Raw genomic sequence first — 19,567 nt, 5'->3', positions numbered from 1 at the left:
CTGCTGCTGGAAACCATCTTTGGTGATATGGCTGCGCTCTGAGCTCGCTGGAGCTTCCTGCCCTGTTGTTCTGGGCAGTGAGTTGTGGCCTCCCCCGGCCCCAGATCCTCAGTGGCCTGTTATGGCACCTCTTCAGTTGTTAAGCTCTCCAGACCAACGAGGCCTGAGAATCGCTGCATCGAGGGGGCAGGCCCAGCAGCCGCCCCCTGCCTGAGGCCTCAGCAGGCCCTGGGGGAGAGGTGGGGAAGCAGACTGCAGGTGTGTGGCACAGGCAGGCTCATACCTGTTCCGAGTCCATCAGCACCAGACCAGTGGCCCCAAGTGGAAATGCCTGACTCAGCCCCTTGCCCCTTGTGTCTTGTGCTTATTAAGGGGGTTTTGTCTTCCACCTGGCAGAGGCCACTGGAATGGTTTGCCCCCTAAGTAAAGAAGGAAAGGAAGGAGCCAGCAGAGGGTGCTCTGGCCCAAATGGAAGTCAAGACCAGGGCCCTTGACCTGTTTCCTTAGCAAGCCAGAGGCCCACAGCGAAGCAGCCCTCGGCACACTGGATTGGGGTGCGGGTGCTCAGCTGCCAGGGCAGTGGTCAGTGGCATGGGGCCTCCAGGCTCTCTGTGACTTTCTTTGCTGTAGAGATAAACTTGTAGGGGTGTGGGGGTGGCCTGCTGCCTAGGCCTGGCCCCTGATGCCCAGACGCCCACAAAGGCCAATGCCTGGCTCTCTGGCCCTTTGGTGCCACTGTCCCCAGAGATCTGGGACTCTGGCTCACCATGGGCAGCCCCTCCAGGCCCTGTGCTGATCCACTAGTTAGTGAGGTCTTCCTGGCTGTGTGGGGTTTTCTGTAAAATGCTACCAGCAGCCAGGCCCCAGCTCCCCAAGCCATCAGCTCAGAGCATCGTGGAAGATTTCTGAACAAGACTGTGGCCAGCATCAGAGTGTGTCCCTGTGAGCACAGAAACCCCCTCACTTGCCCCTGATGTTCTCAGGTGCCTCATTTCCTTCCCTGTCCCATGTTCCCTCTGTAGAGGAGCCAAGAGAGCCTTGTCCAGCTCCAGCTGTCAGGGCGCCAAGTACCACCCTGTGGGGTCCCGGCTGCCTCTGTCTGTGACCCTCTGGGTCACAGAATGGACTGAAGATTCCTTTGTCCTGTTAATCTCTTTGCCTCAAACCCTTTGCCTCAATCCCCTACATCTCTGGGTAGCCCCCAGTCACCCCTTGCATAGGGTGGCAGCCCCCTGAGAGACCACTGTGCCTGGTTTGATGGCCAATGAAAGCTGGGGACATCATGGATGTTGCAAGAAGTTCACCATGGGGGAGCAGCCCCTCATGGCCATTGTTACACTGTGGGTGGATTGGAGGCCCTTTGTTAAGAGGCATCAGGAAGGAAAGCTTCCTGTGTTACAAAGTCCATCCTTGCCTAGCCCAGTCCCAGGCAGGACAAGGCGCTCCATCAAGGGCTTCTGTTTATAAGCTACCAGCTCTGGCTGGAGGGGAAAAACACAGCCCAGGACTGAGGGCCCATGTGTCCTTCCACGTACCCTCCTTCCCCTTGAAATGTGGCTTTGTGTGGCAACTCTATCCCAGACCGACCTCGCCCTGGTAAGTGGTGCGAAAGCACCTGAAACTGGTGTTTATGAAGAAGCAGCTGCACAGTGGGCCTGACGGCTCAGGATGGGGAAGTTTAGGGCCCTGCAAGTCCCCAGCCTGGCCAGAGCTGCCCTGCCCCAGGGCCCAGCCTTAGCCCAGAGGTCTTCAGCCCTGGAGGGACCTGGAGTGCACACCCCCCAGCCGGCCCCCAGGAACCCACCTCACGGAGCTTGGTCAGCTTCTGCATCCGCACGGGCTGCACTTGTATCTGAAAGTCTTTGAGTCCAGGTGCCTTGGCCAGCTTGCTGCCAGCTTTGCCTGCAAAACGCTTCTCTTCCTCTGCCAGTGGTAGCTTGGCAAGTACTTTCTGTAGCCGGGGACCAGGTTCTTCGGGGCTGCTGTCCCAGGAAACACCCCGCAGCAAGGGGGGCCGGGACACAGGGGGACGTGGCTCGCCTTTGGAGCCAACCTTGGACCCTGTCGGCTCTCCAGCTGTGCCTTTTCCCTGGGGGGCTGTGGGAGCCGCCCCTCCAGAGCCAGGGACTGGACTTCTGGGCAGAGGGTTGCCCTCCCTGGCTGCCTTCAGGAGCAGCTTGCCCAGCTCGCTCTCAGCAGGGCCAGGCTGGGGACTGTTCAGGGCCATCTTCCCTCCACTGCCTGTGCCAGAAGCTGGGCCCTTGGGTGCGGCCCCGGGGTGCTGAAGGGGGTCGAAGTTTTCCTTTTGTTCTATAGCAATCTCTTTGGACTTCTCAGCTGTGGGAGAGCGAGGAGTCAGCCTGCCCTGAGACACTTTCCTCTGGTCATTCTCCTTCCGGTCAGCTAGCCCTTTGGGGACATTCTGAAAGACACAAAGGAGAGCTGGGACCCTGGAGGCAGGTTGGGGAGGACATGGGTGGGACCACTTCTGTGGTGGGGCCTCTGGCCCCACAGACTCTGTCCAGGGGCGTGTGTGTGTGTGTGTGTGTGTGTGTGTGTGTGTGTGTGTGTGTGTAGGGGTGTGGGCTAGGTGGAAGGACAAGACTCCTCAGTCAGGTCTGAGCCATTAAGGGGGACCCACAGACAAGCCCGAGGTTTGTAAAACAGACAGGGCAAGGGAACCTGCAATCCAGAACCTGCCAAGAACTTCCCAAGGGCCAGGAGCTGAAAAGGACAGTGGAATAGAGGGCAGCTTGGGGACAGTCAAAAGGGTTGGCCTTGAATCAGTTGCCCCAGATTCTAGTCCTGGCTCTGCCTGGCAAGGCTTGACGATTAGGGACTCAGATTTCCCATCAGGTTTAGGAACCCTCTGACATTACATGCAAATGTATATGTGTGTTTGAGTGTGTTCTGTGTATTTTTCTGGAAAGAGAACCCACAGCTTTCAAGAATTTCTCAGAGAGTTCCATGATCCAAAAGAGGTTACGGATAGTTGGGTAAGGTGATTCTTGCAAAGGTGATACCGTACTGCTCAGAAGCTGTGAGATTCTGCCCTCTTCCTTCATTTCCCAAGGGAAACCTGCTTTGTGAGGGGCGTGTGGGTCTGTGTCTGGGTTTTGTGTGGCTGTCTTGTGTGTGTGCTGAAACTCTTCCAGAGAACTCTACCCCAGACCCAGTTCTAGATGAGCATGTGTTCTACGCTGCCCTTAACACCACCTTGACCACTTTGCTCTGAGCAGGTGTGGGCCCCCCTATTGCTCATCAGCAAAGATGAGGTTTTCCTGGCTGTCCCCAGGAAGAACCCCAACCAGGGGCTGGAGCGTCCCTGGAATTTTCACTAGAGTGGACAAGAGCAGCAGTCTCATCTGGCTGTTGCTGGGCCCCATGGCCTCCCTGGTCACCGACCAGCAGCCTGAGTAGGGGTACAGGGTTATGAGCAGGACCACCATAGCAGTCCCCCCACTGAGTCCTGTCTCCTCACCCCCTCTGCCTCAGACTTCCAGTCATGATAGGGCAGAGGAACCAACTAGCTTCCCCAGCTCAACCCTCCACTCATGCACACCCACTTGCAGGCTGCCCAGGGCCACCTAGGCTTCTGGGACACTGTGTCCCCCACAGCCATATCATCCAAATTGGTCAGAGCTCAAACTCACAGGCTCGCCAAAGAGAGGTGAAGAGACTTCGGCCTCATTCCCCTTCTGCTGGAAGAAGCAAACACGAGTCAGTGGGCCATGCGAAGAGACCACATCTCCTCTTGAATCACTCTTGAGGAGGCCCCTGGCAATGGTGTAGATGCCTCCCCCACCCAGCACCTCACCTCCACTGGGGCATGGAGGGCCTCTGGAGTTTAAGGGGTAAGAGGGGATCCAGCTGACATAGAAACTCCAAATGGGGTCCCTGTTACCTGCGGTGGGGCTCCAGGCAGAGGGGACTGTGGGCCACTGCACACCTCCAAACCTGGAATAATCCAGACAAGGTGAGTGGTGTCCAGCACCCCAGACTCTCAGCTGTCCCTTTAGCAAAAACACTCCTATCTCCCCAGAATGTCCTCTCTTACCTCCCTAGGCCTGGGAGCCACTATAACGCCACCATTTGTCGAGGACCTCCCACATGCCAGGTTCTGTGGTGAGCCCTCATTTCATCATCACAGAAACTGAGGCAGAGGGGAATCGAGGTCACACAGCCGAGAAGTGTCAGTGCTGGGATTTGAACCCAGGCTGCCCGGCCTGATCCTGAGCTTGCCCACACCTCTGACAAGGGCAGGCTGCTCTCCCTGGCACCCTGGCCCTTCCCCTGCTTGTGAGGGTGTGGCCCTGAACACAGCCTAATGAAAGGGAAGAAACCAAAAGCAAAGAGTGGCCCCAGTAGAGGGCTTTCCAAAGGAGTTCTGGGGTGACCTCCCTCTGAGTCCTCCCTGGACAGACAGCACCAGTCCTAGGCCCCTTCCTGCAACCTTGCCCCCGTTCTCACCCAGGCTGCCTCATCCTGGGCTGGGCCTGTCTCCCCACACTAGCTCAAACCTCCACAGAAAGTACAGCTCCCTCCTCTGAGGCAGCCCAGCCAGGCCCAGCTGGGAGCCCCCTGGGGCAGGGACCAAACAGGGGACATGACTGGGAAGCCTGCAAGATGGGAGGTGTCCTGGTCAGGCCAGGGAAGGGACTGAGCCATCACCCAGAGGGAGAAGCCAGGGTAGGAAGTGCTGGGGGTGTTGGGCCTCACCAGGCGGAGTGGGGACGGTGAGCGAGTTGCTCCGAGAGGACACAGGAGAAGCTCCGGGGCTGAGGTTCGGGGAAACAGCTGTGGAGACAGACACAAATTGGCCAATATTCCTGAAGGTTTAGGACTCCAGCCTAACAAAGACATCTTTTCAGGTATTTCTGAGCCCTGGGCACTGGGTGTCCTGAGTCAGGGTCAGGGGCTGACTCTGGACTGCCATGTGAGGTTCCTACCGGAGCCTAGTGCCTCCCCCTGCCAGCCCAACAGAGGGGGCACTCGGGTCATTTGGGGGGTGAGAAGTGGGGTCACACTCTTCAGCCTGCTTGGTCTGACCTCAAAGCACCTTCTAGAAACAGAGGACCTGGCATTGCTTGGCAGGCACAGCTCTCAACGCTGTACCTCCTAGACTTCCCAGGATGGCCCTGAATTTCCAACGCTCCCTGTGCCTCCTAAGTACATTCAGGCTTGTCCAAAACCTGCCCCAACTTTTTGCTCAGGAAGAAGAGTGACTTTAGCCAAAGGGAGAGCAGGGGGATTTCAGGGCCCAGGAAAACCTTCTTTCTAATCCAGAAATTCCATAAAGATGCCAAAGACCACTTTCACTTCCCCACAGTGCCTAGGATACTCCCCAGGGCCCACAGCTGGAGACCACCCAGAGCTGGCCTCTCCAACCGTCACTGAGGAGGTGTCGATGGAGGAGGGCCTCCTGGGGAGGGTGAGGATGTCACACAGACTCCATCCATGCAGGGTGACCCAGGGGTCTGGGCCCACGGGCATCACCCAGAGGATTTCTCTTCATGCAGGATTCAGGGATGGAGAGCCCAGGTTAAGTTCATGGGTATCATGTAGGCTGACATTTCTTGGCGGAACAGGAAGATACAACGGTCACATACAGGGCCAAAGAGCAAATAGAGGAGCTTTCTGGGCTAGACTTGGGTCAGTATTTTAGAGCTTCTGAAATGGGGCAAGATGCCCTCTCCTCGCAGGATCGTCGCCATACAGCTCGGTCCTCCCAGGGCCCAGGGGCCTGGGGGCAGGTGAATCAGAGGCCACCGCTCTGCTCGGAAGCAGGGTTCCCAGTGCACCTGGGGCCTGGCCCTCCCACCCCCACCACACCTCGGAGGGGCTCAGCGGGGCCACCTATGCGTCTTACCTGCTGGGGAGTCTCCGGGGCTGCTCCTGGACTTCCTCCCACGGCGAGTCAGGAATCGCTCACTCACTGACTTGGCTTCTTCTAGCAGCGCCAGGTTTTTCTTCTTGTCCTCCTCTGAGATGCTGATGTCGGGCAGCTGGTCATTTACCAGGTCGATGACATGCCCTGCAGGGTCTGCAGAGGAGGCGAGCTCAGGGTGAGAGTCACAGAGTCCTCCAGCATGGCCCAGAGGCCCTGCCTCCTCACCCTCGCCGGGATGCTGCCAGGAGGGGACCCGGCCAGCCAACCTCAGCCGACACAGGGCCAGAGAGAGGGCTGTGTGGGGATGAATGGGGTTCCTCAGCAGGCCTCGCCCCTCTGGCTTGTCGTCTGTGGCTGTGGCAGGTCCTCTGTCACAAATGCTCATGAAACCACGTCGGGTTCCCAGGCGTGTCCTAAACTCCACCCGCAGGGAAGGCCATCAGGAGTCCCCGCCCCGTGCTACCTGCTCCCCTGGTGTGCTCTTCCTTCAAGTCTCCATTTCTTCAACAAGCTAGCGAGCTTAACGTGTGTGGACGAGGGAGTACTCCAAAGATCACGGGCCGAAGATGCGGTCCCATGGCCACCTTCTCTCCCTTCTTCCCTCCACTCCCATCATTTACCTCCATCATTTCCCAAAACTGCCCCTTCTCCAGCAGTGTTCTCTGAGTGAACGACACCACCTTCCACTCAGCTGCTCAGAAACATGGGAGTCACTCCCCACTCCCTCTTCCTTAGTCCCCCCACGTCCAACCAAACAATCATCAAGTCCTGGCATTGACCTCATAAATATCTCTGGAACTGTCTCCCTGTCCGCATTCTTGCTCATTAGCTCTTACCTGCACAATCACATCAGCCACCTCCTAGGTCCCCCACCTCCCGGCGATCCCCTCCCTCCCATCCTCCACTGCCTGTCAAAGTGACCCTCCTAGGAGCCATGTCTGACCATGCCGTTCTCCTGCCTCACCCCATTGGGATTCCTCATGGTCCCCAGTGTGACAAAAGCCAATCTGCTGACCTGGCATGCTCCTCCTGAGGCCCCTCCCCTCCAGCCCCTGGATGGTGAACAGCTCCCATGACGCCTCCCCAGCCTCCATTCCCCCTTCTTCTGGTCATAGCTCCTCTGTTTGCATTGGGTGAAACCCCTCCGAGTCTCAATTATGTTAGTCAGGAAAGAGCTTCCATCCATCGGCCACCTCACCCCAGTGCCAGGTGTAGGACCGTGTACCAGCCTTGACCAATCAATGAGTTCAATTCCCCTGGCCACAGTGATTGGCTCAGGGACGGCCATGGGAGGCCAAGGAGAGGCAATCCTGGGAATTGCGTTGGGTATATGGGGCAAAGGAACTCTCTTTCCACTGATAGGATGCAAGCCTGGAGCTGCTGGTAGCCGTTTGCCAAGAAGAAAGCTAACACACAGAAAGGAGACCCAAGAGATGGGATGGGACGATTGCTAATGGCCCAGCATGAGCACCTGGTTCCAGCACTACCTGAAACCACAAGCCCTGGCTTTTATGTATTTTTAGTTTTTTGGTGTAAGCTAGTTTGAGTTGGGTTTCTATCATTTGAAAGAGTCCTAACTAATACACACAGCAGAGCATTTAGTTGCTGTTATGGTTCCTGCTCCCCCACCACATCGCTTCCTCCTCCTGGAATGCCTTCCCTCCCTCTTGTCTATCTGTCCAACACTCTAAGGCACAACTCATATACTCTCTCCTCTGGAATACCTACCCAAACTTCCCCCTCCCCAGAGAGAATTAGACTCCTTCCTGCCCCAGTTTCCCCAAATCTTCTGTGAAAGTCCCTACAATACGGTGTCCTGATTCTACCTGCTCACTTCTCAATCTCCTCATAGACTCTGAGCCACCTGAAGGCAAGACCGAGTCTGTATCATAGCTATGTTCTGATGGCCCAGAGGAGGCCCTGAGAGACCATGCAGGGAACGAGCAGGTGGTTGGAGCAGCCAGCCTTGCACTCGGGCACGTGCCTACCTGGATGTGGGTCTTTCTAGCAGAAGGCAGAGGGCTCTGCCCCTGAGCCCCAGAATGGAGCCTCACTCAGCTGTTCTGTCTCTCTGTGACTTCCTCATCTTCTTCATACCTTGGTCTTGTCTTTTTACCAAAAGAAATTGAAATAAGATATCACACTTTTTCTGGGCTCAAACACAGAGGGGCTGATCAACTTTGTCCTGCTGGCCTTGTAGGGATGGGCCTGCCCAAGGACAGGAGAGGGCAAGGGGCCCGGCCTGGCCAAGCTGCCAGACCTCAGTCTTCCTCCTCAAATACTCCTTCAGCTGGACCCCTATCTTTGGCTGCAGAAATAGGATAAATTGGCCTAGCCCTTACCCACAGAAGTCAGCGAAGCAGTGGAAACCTTCAAGTGTCGGTGAGAAAGCCTCCTGTGGGGACTGGGAGCTCTGAAAGACAGAACAGAGCCGTCTTGTCAAGAAAATTTGTCCACGGCTTGGAAATAGGCGAACAGATGCCTGTATATTCGTTCAAAGTCACATGACAGCATCATCTTACAAGCTTGTCAAACTTGGGCGCTTGTTAGAAATGCAAATTCTCAGGCTCCACCCAGACCTACTGGATCAGAAAGTCTGGGGGTGGGGCCCAGCCATCTCTGATCGAACAACCCTTGCAAGTGATTTTGATGCATGCTGAAGTTTTCAAACCACTGCCCTAAGGAGATGTAACTTTGACTGTCCAATATTTATTAGGGCTCGGACTCAGTGAACATCTAACTTGTAGAAAACTCATAAAATATAACTAATTGCTTTCTGGTAGAAATCCAGATGATTTCTGTTTGGGAGAAAAGAGAAAAATAATACGGTTTCATTGCCTTGTAGAACACTAACTTATTTTATGTCTAAATTAGCAGTTTTATTCCAACATTCTTTTCCTCCCTTGTATTTTCCTTTGAACTGGCTTTGTTATCCTGATGGGTCCCCCATTAACGAATTAAATAAATGTTTGATACATGCTCACTATATATTTGCAGGGGAATTATCTTTGTAACTCTTTGAAACTTGCAGTTAGACAATCTCATTCCAGCTGGACCAATGCATGAGCTAGTGCTGTGTAGAACGGAGGCAGGGACGTCCTGTCACAGGAGAGCCAGTGTCCCTCCCGTGGGATCCACCGTCTTCCACACAGGACCCCCTTTGGCCAGGGGCAGGATTCTACAGTCAAAGACTCACATCTTTCAGGTCTGTTTGCAAATATCTGGTCAGTTATTACAGGAAACTCCTCTGCTACGATTTGTGCTTTTCTTAAAGGCTAGCAGGGCGCAAAGAGACAAATCTAGGAGAAAAAAATAATCTAGGAGAGGAGGAGAGAAAGATAAGGGAAAAGTCCCAACCTCTCTCTCCTGTTTTCAAAAACTACTTGATTGTACTCTCATCGATAAAATGACCCAAGAAAGAAGAAAAGATTTGTAAAAAATATAGCTGTTTAATCCCCATGTTCTAAGAAATATTGTTCCTCACAGAGCAAAGGTCAGGCACATGGGATGTACCTGTTGGCCAGGTTTTTGTCAGTTTCTTCTTCTGGTGAAGTGGCATCCCCAGTCAGGACAATGGCAGGTGGGCTGCAAGATATTCCTGCCGTGGGAGAGCCCTGGCGGGTTAGAACAAAGATACAGGTGGAGTTAGGCTTGGGATGGTGGAAGCTTCCAGGAAAACTGGAGCTGGAACAACCATTCTAGCAGCATGACACTCAGAGCCATCCTGATAAGGGGACAAATGCAGTTAATTTGGATTATTTAGGGGAAAAAAAAGATAAGCAGTTTCTCTTTCATTCCCCAGTAGGCATAATTCCCGAGCTTAACACGGTCCACTTTTCATTCCCTAAGATTAGGGAACCTCTAAGCCACCCTTTAGTTTGTGCTCACTGACAATCTAGGAGAGAGCGCTGCCGAGCCCTCAGGCTGTGACCAGCCCGGCTGGGGAAGTATGGAGGGGCCAGGAGAAAAGGTGGTGTCACCCACACGTGCCTGATATTCAGTGACACGCCTACACTTGGGTAATTGTGACATTTCAATAAAAGGGATTTGCTCGATGGGTAATGCAGTTTAATTTTTGCAACTTTGTAAAAATGTTTGTCTAAATAAACAACACATTTCTGAAATTAGAACAAAAGCTATTAGCCAGTCCTTAGGTTTTGGAGGTATTATTTCACAACTAGTAAACAAAACAAAACAAAACTACTAATAGTCAAAGCGAAAGAGTTGTTATATCCTAGGTTGGTGAAGTTGTAGTGAAATTGCTATACTCCTATGCTGCTGACGGCTGTGTGAGTTGCAAAACCATATCCGGAATAAAATAAATACTTCTTGGGTGAGTGAATGAATGAATGAAATAAAAGCAATGTAGGAGACACAACAAGACCCAGAAAGATGTGCGTCAGCCTGTGTTTCCCTCATCGAAACGGACTGGGGTAAAAATGGGACCAGCTAACGGTCATACATCGTGTCTCTGGTTCTTTGGCTGTTACAGTATTTCCTTCTCAGAATTATTTATGGCTGTGCCTGGGAGACTCTCTGGGGTTCTCTCATATGTTCCTTCATCATTTTCTTCTCTTCTACTCTGCCCTGTTTACTGGAATGTGTCACCAGGGCTGTCTGTGCACACGCTACCATCACGTGCCGAAGGCCTGTCTCCTTGTGCTCCGGAGCAGGTCACACCACCTCCCACTGTTGGCGTGGTCTCCGGCAGCTTCAGAGCAGTGGGTGCCCTTCATCCCATTGCCACTTTCTCTGGGGGCCACGTCCTTCTGGAGCTGCCAGGCTTTAAGTATTTTTACCTCTACTGGCTCCACTGTAGCCGTGGCCTGAGGGCTGCCCTCGCAGAGCCCTCAGTATGCAGGTGTTGGTTCCTTGTGAAGTGAGGAGGAGGCCCTCTCCCTTTTTCACATTATTCCTTGTTGTTAAATGGGTCCCGTACAGTGCTGGCTGGACTTCCTAAATCCTACAACTTTTAGTGAAATCAGTTCCTCCCAGTTTTATTTGCATATCTTCCCTCCCTTGGCCTCAAATGTAAGGCAGGGTGAGCTAGCGAAGAGTCTCTGTGTGAAAGCCCAGCCAGGGAGTGTCAGATCTCCGTGTTCCAGGACCTCGTCAGCTGGAGGAAGCTGCAGAGGTTGGGGGAGGGGGAAGACTCAGAATCTCCAGGGAAGGGAAGTTTGCGCAGACTTTGGCTGGATAGGAGGAGTAGGAAACAGCATTGCCATTTGGAAGAGTCATACAGACCTGGGCTCTGCTCATGAGTTTCTGCTCATCGTCTATTAGCTGTGTGTCCTCGGGCAAGTTATTTAATCTCCCTATGCCCCGTGATCATAAAATCTAACAATGTTGATGTGAGGACTAAAAATAATGTTGATAAAGCACCTAGCACGTGACTGCTGTTTTCAATAAATGATTATATTACTGTGAGATTATTTTTCTCTTTCATTGAACCAACACATTTTAGTTATCCATCATGTGCCAGAAGCAGCTTGAGATACAAAAACCCTCAAGGGCTCACAGTCAAGCAAGGGATGCAGAAGTAGTTAATACTTATAATAAACATAAGATGATAAGGGATGGACCACATTCTCTGAAGGCTCAGAGGAGAGGAAAGAAAACTCTCTTATCAGAGGAGTTGGAGAAGACTCTCCAGAGGAGGGGATATTTGAGCTGGGTTTTGAGGGTTGAACAGGAGCTTCCAAGATAAAGATATTAGAGGAGAAGTTTTGGGCAAAGGGAACAGCATTATCAAAGGCATAACTGGGCATTATGGATTCATCAGTGTGACTGGAGCATGGACTGTGGAGTATGTGAGATGGGAGAGTTCAGGGATGGGGGAAAAATATGAAACTAGAGTAAGAGGTTGAGTTGGCTTCTGAAGGACCTTGGGTGCTGCTCCAGGGAGTTTGGTCTTTATCGTTTTGGAGCTAGAGAATGCTGAGGGTTAGGCTTAGGAATAAGTTGACTACCCAAAGAGAAAACACAGAAATGTTGACAGCAGATCCATCCGTGGATCCCCATGATTCACTTGGTTGAGATGATGGAAGAGGCCCAATTGTTAAATCATCCATCTGCCCCATAGGAATTTTGAGGTGCTCCTGGTCAATTGGAGCTGTGTCACTCTCCATTTGGACACCCACAGTTGGCCAAGGTAAAGTGATAGGGAGTCAGCATGATGCTTGTGGCTAGAGCCAGGACCGGCCAATCTGTTCCCAAACTGCAGAGCTCCAGTCCCTCCAAGAACACGACATGCATCCTTCTGTCAAGGACTCCTCCTGGAAGAGACTCCCAGGGAGTTGGCCCCGAACGACTCTTTCTATCGATAGTATCACCTCCATGGGCCGGTGGTGAGCTGGTCACTTGCTTTGTCCTCCCGTTGCACTGTCCCTCAGTTCCCACAAGTGTAGGATGGTCAAAGGCCCTCTCTGTCTCAGAAGAAACTTATGTGAACAAAATGAAATGACGAATGTGACTTAGAAAATGACTTTGCTAAGTGTCATATGGTCTACAAATACCCGTTAATCACCGTTATCATTAAAATGAATGGTGGCCTCCTCCATTCTCCCCACCTTTTGTCCACCAGGCTCCCCCAGTGGGAGGCCAACAAGCAGCAAAGAGGTTGGGGCCTTCCAAGGGGCCAGGAGGAAAGCAGGAAGATCCTGGGGCATGGGGTGGGGCCTGAGGACACACATGGAACAGTACCCAGGGAAGCCGCTCAGGTCAAGAAGGGGAAGCAGTGTGTCAAAATGGCAGGTGATGGGCTGGGCTGGGGCAGGCAGGGCCAGGGGCAGGGGCCAAGTTAAATGGGAAGGCCAGGGAAGAGGGGAGATTGGGGGCTTTTCTACTGTGCAGATTCTCCGGGCAGCAGGAAGGGCTGGAGTTTTTCCAGAGGCTTCTTTTCAGGTCACTACAAGGATTTCTTTTTGTTGTGGTCTCTTGGGTCTCAGCTAGGGAATTAGCACCCTCTGAAGCCTGTTCTCTGAGCTCAGAGGTGCAGATTAGAGGCCCGAGGGCCCATTTGCTGTGAGTAGCGCTCACAGTTTTTGTATTAGTTACCAACATTTCATAACTGGAAGAATTCCCATAAAGGTCTGGATTTCCTGCTTTTCCTGAAAAACCAAGAGATGAAGCAATCTTGGGTCCACATTTCTGCAGAGGAGCCCTTGGTTGGAGTCAGCTTATGACCCTGAAGGCATCTGAGTTACTGGCCCCGTAGCATACAATTCTTAACCTGTCCTGATTTTCTGGAGCACAGGAAGCCTGTGCTTAAAACCTTCACCACTGACATCTTTTTTTTCCAACCACTTTATTAAGGTCTGATTGACTTGCAAAAAGCTGTACGTATTTAATATATACAACTTGATGAGTTTCTAGATAAGTATATACCTATGACACCCTCACCACAATCTGTACCATAAACCTACACATCACCTCCGAAAGTTTCCTCCTGCCTTCTTATTTTATTATTATTATTATTATTATTACTGTGATAAAAACACTTATAAGATCTATCCCCGTAGCAAATTTTTAGGCATCCAATACAGTATTGCTAACTATAGGCACCCCCTGTACAATGGATCTCTAGGACTTGCTCATCTTGTGTAACTCCCACATCATCTTGGTGGACCTCCTTTCCTATCCGGCCTCCCTGGTGACTGTTGCCATGGCAACGCCAATCAAAATACTGACGGCTTACAGCCAGTGTGAAGTTCCTTCCCTGGGTGGATTTTATTTTGATTGTGAAAGTTTGAGCTCTGAAAATTACCTTTTTTCATGCTTGTCATATTTAGAGAATTTCTTTCTTGTATGAATCCTCTGGCGAACAAGAAGAAATGCACTTGGGCTAAAACACCATTTTCATGCTCATTATGCCATACGGTTTCTGCTGTCCCTGGGGGTGGGGCTTCTGTAAATTCCCAGCATGCATTGGTACAGATGGGGTAGATCTATGTCAAGGGGCAGGAGGGGTCAAATATTAATTTCTGCGTGTTGTGTTTAAAAAAAAATTGTGGTGCTGATAGGGTTATACTGTATACCCGTTTCCAGGAGTTTAATACATTCAGGCTGCTAAGTAAAATACAGTTCACTTATTTACAGTATTTTATTGATACACTACCTATTTCTCAAAGTAACCAACAATAAAATATAAGATATAAAATCAGGAAACTATAAAAATGGGGGAACAATTGGATAAATATAAATATCCCTAGCAGATACAGAGAAAAGCATGCTCCTTCTGACTTTCCATGGTTTGACTCTGGCGTTAAACCGTTTGACCTGAGAACTGATGAAGCCGTGCTCCATGTGGTCCAGGCCCTGAGAAGGACTGCTTTAAAGAACCGTTCAGCAGGCAAGCAGGCCAATATAGAAAGAGCTCCGCTCTTCACTCCCACCTTCCAGAGGATACGAAAGGGGGACAAGTCTGACCTCCCATCCTCACCGCTCTTTTGACCATTCACTTCTTACCCTCCTCACTGGCATGATATCCTCTCTCTCTCCCCCTCCCTCCCTCCTTAGCTTACTCCTCCAGCTCCATCCAATTATTTATTGTGCAGACAGTTTTAGCCTTCTTTTTATGATTGACTCATAAAAGCTTTCAAAAGTCTCAGACTGTAAGAGAGGGGTCAGTCTGTAAACATTCTCAATTATTATCCTTCGTTCTGTCTATTCATTCAGCAAACATTTACCAAAGACCTATTATGTGCTCTGATCTAGGTGAGGGCCTGGGGAGACAAGGGGAAGCAGGCAGGCCTCTGAAATGCTTCCTGGTTAACACAATGGGATAGAGAGTGGGTGGAAGTACCCTCCTCAGCCCCACCCCAGGGAGGGCCCAGGGCCTGGTGCCCTCAGTATTGACACCTGTGAGGCAAGTGGCCCACAAGGCATTGGGGGTGCTGCTTTCTGGTAGAACTTTTCTATGCCTTGCAGCAAACCTTTCCTGGGGTGGCCCTCGAGCATGGGACCGCAGGCACCCTCACTAGGAGGAGGGTCAGGACAGAGGTGCCCACACAGAAAGGCAGAAACAAGCCAGGGGTGGCAAGTGCCAAGCAGGTAAGCATGAACACACACAACTCAAAGCTGCTTAAAAACCAGGAGGCCCAAAGCAATCGGGGAGAAATCCTCTAATCCCCTCATGGAATGTCCGGGAATGCTCCTCACTCTCCTTCCAATGTGTGCAAAGTATACGGTAATAACATCAAAGTATTCTTCCCCTAATCGGCTCCCAGAATGATTGAGCAGGCTCTGGGCAATTGCTCCGAGTTTTTTTTTCTTTTTAAGGAAGATTAGCCCTGAGCTAACTACTGCCAATCCTCCTTTTTTTGCTGAGGAAGACTGGCCCTGAGCTAACATCCATGCCCACCTTCCTCTACTTTATACGTGGGACGCCTACCACAGCATGGTGTGCCAAGTGGTGCCATGTCCGCACCCGGGATCCGAACTGGCGAACCCCGGGCCACCAGGAAGCAGAACAGGCACACTTAACCACTGCGCCACCAGGCTGGCCCGCTCCGAGTTTTCTGCAAAACTGTTTTGTGAGGAAATTTCATGTCTTGTGCCAGCGGGTTTCGTTCTCACAGGCACTGGGGAGACAGTGATCCGGGGGAGAGTGTGGGAAGACGCCAGAGGCCCTTGGGGGGAGTTCCGCCAGGTTTAAGGCAGTGGAAATAGCCATCCTGTCTCCTGCTCAGAGCTGGCAAGCGGGAGGCAGGGCCTCAGGCTGGGGAGCCACACTGCCTCACCGTCTAGCTTCCCTCTTACGAGCTATGTGACTTTTGGCAAGTGACCTCCACGCCTCCTGGCGCCTCAGTTACCTCATCTGTGAATGTCTCGCAGGGTAGTTACAAGAAAGAATGAAATGGGTTGATGTAGAAATAGGACTGCCAGATAAAATGCAGGATGCCCGGCGATATTTGAATTTCAAATAAACAACGAATAATTTTTTAGTATAGCTGTGTCCCAGATATTGCGTGGGCATAACTGTATTTTCATTTGCTAAATCTGGCAGCTCCAGACGGAAAGTTCATGGAAGGACACCCGGCACCTAGTAAATGCCCCATATGTCAGGTGTTGTATTCTGTTATTGTCGCCTTTAGGAGGGAATTCATTACTTGGGAATTTGGTTTTGAGGAGATTGTTGATCTTAGATTTGGTCTGATCAACCCCTCGGAGTTAAATTGGGAAGGCCGAGCCCTTCTGGCCATGGAGCCACAGAGCATCTCCTGAGGGGCCTCTGGCTGTCCAAGCCGCAGTAACCAATGACTCCCAGAGAAGCTCACCTCCAAGGCCACCTGCCCCTGGCTCCACTCCCTCTCTCACCACCTGCATCTCAGACCAGGTAGGGATGCCCTTTGTGGGTTACAGACACGAGAAGCAAAGAAACAAATGTGGGCAGAGGGAAGTGACGCTTCCTCAGACCTACTGTGTGCTGGGCCCTGGCCCTGATACTTCCCTTGTGTTTTCTCAATTAATCCTCCCACAAATCCGCATATGAACCCCAGGCTACATTTACAAATTGCAGGTGATAATACCTCCTGGCCTTGCAGAATCGTGAAGAGGAAATGAGAAGTGGAAAGGGAAGGCCCTGAGCTTGGAGAAGGTGATTGATACATTTCTTTTCTCTCCTCTCTTTTCTCGTTTCAATCCCCACTTTACCAACAAAAAAATGGACTCATCTAGGGCTGTTCAGCTGGCAAAGAGTGGAAGGGACTGAACCCCAGGCCCGTTGGCCTTCCCATTACACACACTACCCTTATGGTGTTCTGCAGGTCATTGGTCTCACCTCCTCTGGTTCCTGATGTCCCGCAGGCCTCCAATTCCCTCTCATTCTTCCCAGCTACGCCCCTCCTCACAAGCTCCTTTCTCCAGGAAGCTCTCCAGCTAGCACGAGGCTGAACACTGAGCTGGAGGGAAGACAGCAGGGGCACCCCCTCTCACCCTGCCGGGGCCCTGTCCTTCCCTGGAGCAGTCAAGGTCTGAGGGGCTGGGTCATCTCCTGGCAAGCTCGCCCTACAATAAACCAGCAGCTCACATTTTGTTCTCCTTAAATAAACCTTATAGAAACATTTAAATGTTTATTTCGCTCATAAATTCCCAGGAATGCACTACAGTTTCCTAACCGCTTAGGCGCAGGGATAAATATAGGCCAGTGTCAGAGACGGGAATGTTATCTCCCGTTCCCCGATGTCACGTGACTAGGCCTGCCCTAGGAAGCTCTAAGCTACAGCCCCTGCCCCGGCCCAGGCAGGAGTGGAGAGTTTAGCTCCTGCCCTTGGGCACTGGCAGACAGCCTGCGCGAGGAGGAACCTGCCAGAAGACAGTGTAGGGTACTGAAGTTGGAGAGGCCTAAATGGGAATCCCACCGGGGTGACCTTGGGCAAGTTACTTAACTTCTCCGAGTTTCAGGTTCTCAGACATTATGTGGAGCAAATAATCCCCATTTTCCAGGCTTGTTTTAAGGATTAGATGAGATAAAGCAAGAATGATGATGATGATGATGATGTTGATGGTGAGGGTGATGGTGGAGGGCGAGCACTGCTGTGACTCTATTCCTGCGTGCCTCTCTCACAGCCTAGAGGGCAAACAGGGACTGCTTCTGTAGAGAGAGGCCTGGCCACAGAGAGGACTTAGCGTTCTTGTGACAGGATTAAAAAGACTCTCCGGGGACTTGCGAGAAAATGATTATTCCAGTGGCAAGTCCTAAGAGCATGGGAGCCAGCGGAAGCGGCTCTGCTGAGGTCTGCTGGTGGTGGGGCTCCGCCCTGCCAAGCGCCAAGGACCAGTTCTCCAGCTCCTCGAAGGTTCCCCAGTACCCACCCTGTGGAGCCCTCCGTGCACCAGGGCCTGCCCGGCCTCTGGTGGACCCTCTTTCCTGCCATTGCCCACTTTATTCCTAGAGGTCAGGGATCAATAATCACCAGATTATCCTGCCTTCTTCATCACAGTCTTTCCTCTCATGCCAACAGACTTCAGAGGTGTGGAAATACACACAATGTCTGTTAGCCTTACTCCGTGGAGAGTGTATCACCCGGCCAGCCAGCCATTGATCCATCATTGTCTTCTATCCTCTCCTCCTCCCTGCTTTCCTAATGCTGTTCCTCCCTCCATTTCATCTTCCCTTCAATCCAGGCATTTAATCATTCAGTCAGCTAATTATCCACCCAACCTATCACACAACCATCTGTCTATCCATCCATCCACCCACTCATCTTTCCATCCCTCCATCCCTCCATCCCTCCATCCGCCTTTCCCTAAGCTCCCACCGCATGCTAGAGCCTATGCTGAGAATTGGAGATACACACATGAAAGACAGCTTCTGACCCTAAGTGGTTCACATGCAGTCTGACAGGGGAAGCAGAGAAACAAAACATGGCGAGCTACTCCACTGCTCACAATAGGAACTAAGGAGAAATCATTGTAATACACATTCCTGACCTTCTGCAACAACTGACACTGCTAAAACGCTTTCTGCTTTGTCCTAGGCACTTCCACAGCTACCATCTCACAGCCCTCACTCTGTGACCAGAACCACTAGAAGCCATCCTGGCGGAACTGTCCTCTTGACCCTTTCCAAATTTCTTTTCCATAGAGGATGGGGCCTCAAGCATCTGCTCCACCTGCCCAGGGCCTTTGGTGTCCAGGACCCTGGTTCTACTGCTGGGTGGGGCCAGGGAAGGAGGCAAAGCTGGCAGGAACACCTCAACAGAAACTTGGATTTGAATCTCTACTCAACCATGACACGACTGTGGGACTTCTGGAGAGTCACATAGTTTGCAGAGTCTGTTTCTTCTTTTATAAAATAAAGATAATAATAATATCTCCCTTGGAGGGATGAGGCCACAGAGCAGGTACCCAATAGGCGTTCCCAATATCTTGTACACCAGATCCTAGTGCTTTATGGATAACTTATTTGAAGGTATTTCATTGACGATCTTAATTGAAGCTGTTCTTGCAAAGGGTGTGATGAGAGAAGTGGAAATGAGCTCAGAGAGGATGAATTCAAAATCCTCAGTTGGAGCATCCAAGGTGCTGCCTGGTTTCTAGTGATCAGAGTGTACTTACCTGCCTCGGTTTTCTCATCTGTAAAATGGGATAATAATTGTAGCTGTCCCTTAGAGTCATTGTGAGGTAGCTACGTGTAAAGTGCTCAGAGCAGTGCCTGTCACAGAGGAAGCAGGGCATGAGGCCTCTCAGTTGGTTAGTTGGGGCTGGCGGGGGGTCCCCATTCTGCAAAGTCCTTACAGGTTCCAAGTGTTTTACACACATTAATTTGTCTTCATCTGATTCCTGATAGAAAATTGATTCTTTCGGTCCTAAACCTTTTTCCCCCAGTGAGGGAGCACACATTTCCCAAGGGGTCTCCAGGGAGGTGTAGACAGCACCCCAGTCTGCTGGCCAGTGAAGACAGGGCCTGAAGAGCCAAGGGGAGGGAAAACGGAGGAAAAGGCTGACAGTCCACCTTACGTACTTAAGCTTCTTGTTAAGCGCTAGATATTCCCGGGGATAGCGCAGAACAAGGGTCCTCTGATTCCTGATCAGACAAGGTCATAAGAGAACACAAGAGCAAATCAGATCAGAGGGAACCGTCATTCGATTGTAAATCCACCGGGAAGGGAACTGCCTGAGAGCGGGGCCTAGGTTAGCTAGGTATCAGTAAACATTTGTTGAACAAATTCAAGA

General features: G+C 51.6%; 1 protein-coding gene across 5 annotated transcripts in view; it reads right to left on the bottom strand.

Annotated features, from left to right (window-relative positions):
* IRAG1 (inositol 1,4,5-triphosphate receptor associated 1) overlaps positions 1–19,567 on the bottom strand; it is a 119,751-nt gene that overhangs the window by 50,856 nt on the left and 49,328 nt on the right. For 3 of the 5 annotated variants that reach the window (XM_046686074.1, XM_046686078.1, XM_046686077.1), the window contains exons 3-9: positions 9,404–9,504; positions 8,233–8,303; positions 5,870–6,043; positions 4,720–4,797; positions 3,905–3,957; positions 3,654–3,701; positions 1,805–2,422 (exon numbers count right to left, since the gene is read on the bottom strand). In XM_046686074.1, coding sequence (XP_046542030.1) covers positions 1,805–2,422; positions 3,654–3,701; positions 3,905–3,957; positions 4,720–4,797; positions 5,870–6,043; positions 8,233–8,303; positions 9,404–9,504 — 1,143 coding nt within the window. The remainder of the gene's footprint in view (positions 1–1,804; positions 2,423–3,653; positions 3,702–3,904; positions 3,958–4,719; positions 4,798–5,869; positions 6,044–8,232; positions 8,304–9,403; positions 9,505–19,567) is intronic. The other 2 variants (XM_046686076.1, XM_046686079.1) reach the window with 2 other exon arrangements.

The sequence above is a fragment of the Equus quagga genome, chromosome 14, assembly GCF_021613505.1.
Source record: "Equus quagga isolate Etosha38 chromosome 14, UCLA_HA_Equagga_1.0, whole genome shotgun sequence".
NCBI lineage: Eukaryota > Metazoa > Chordata > Mammalia > Perissodactyla > Equidae > Equus > Equus quagga.
This window is presented reverse-complemented; position numbering and strand designations above follow the sequence as displayed.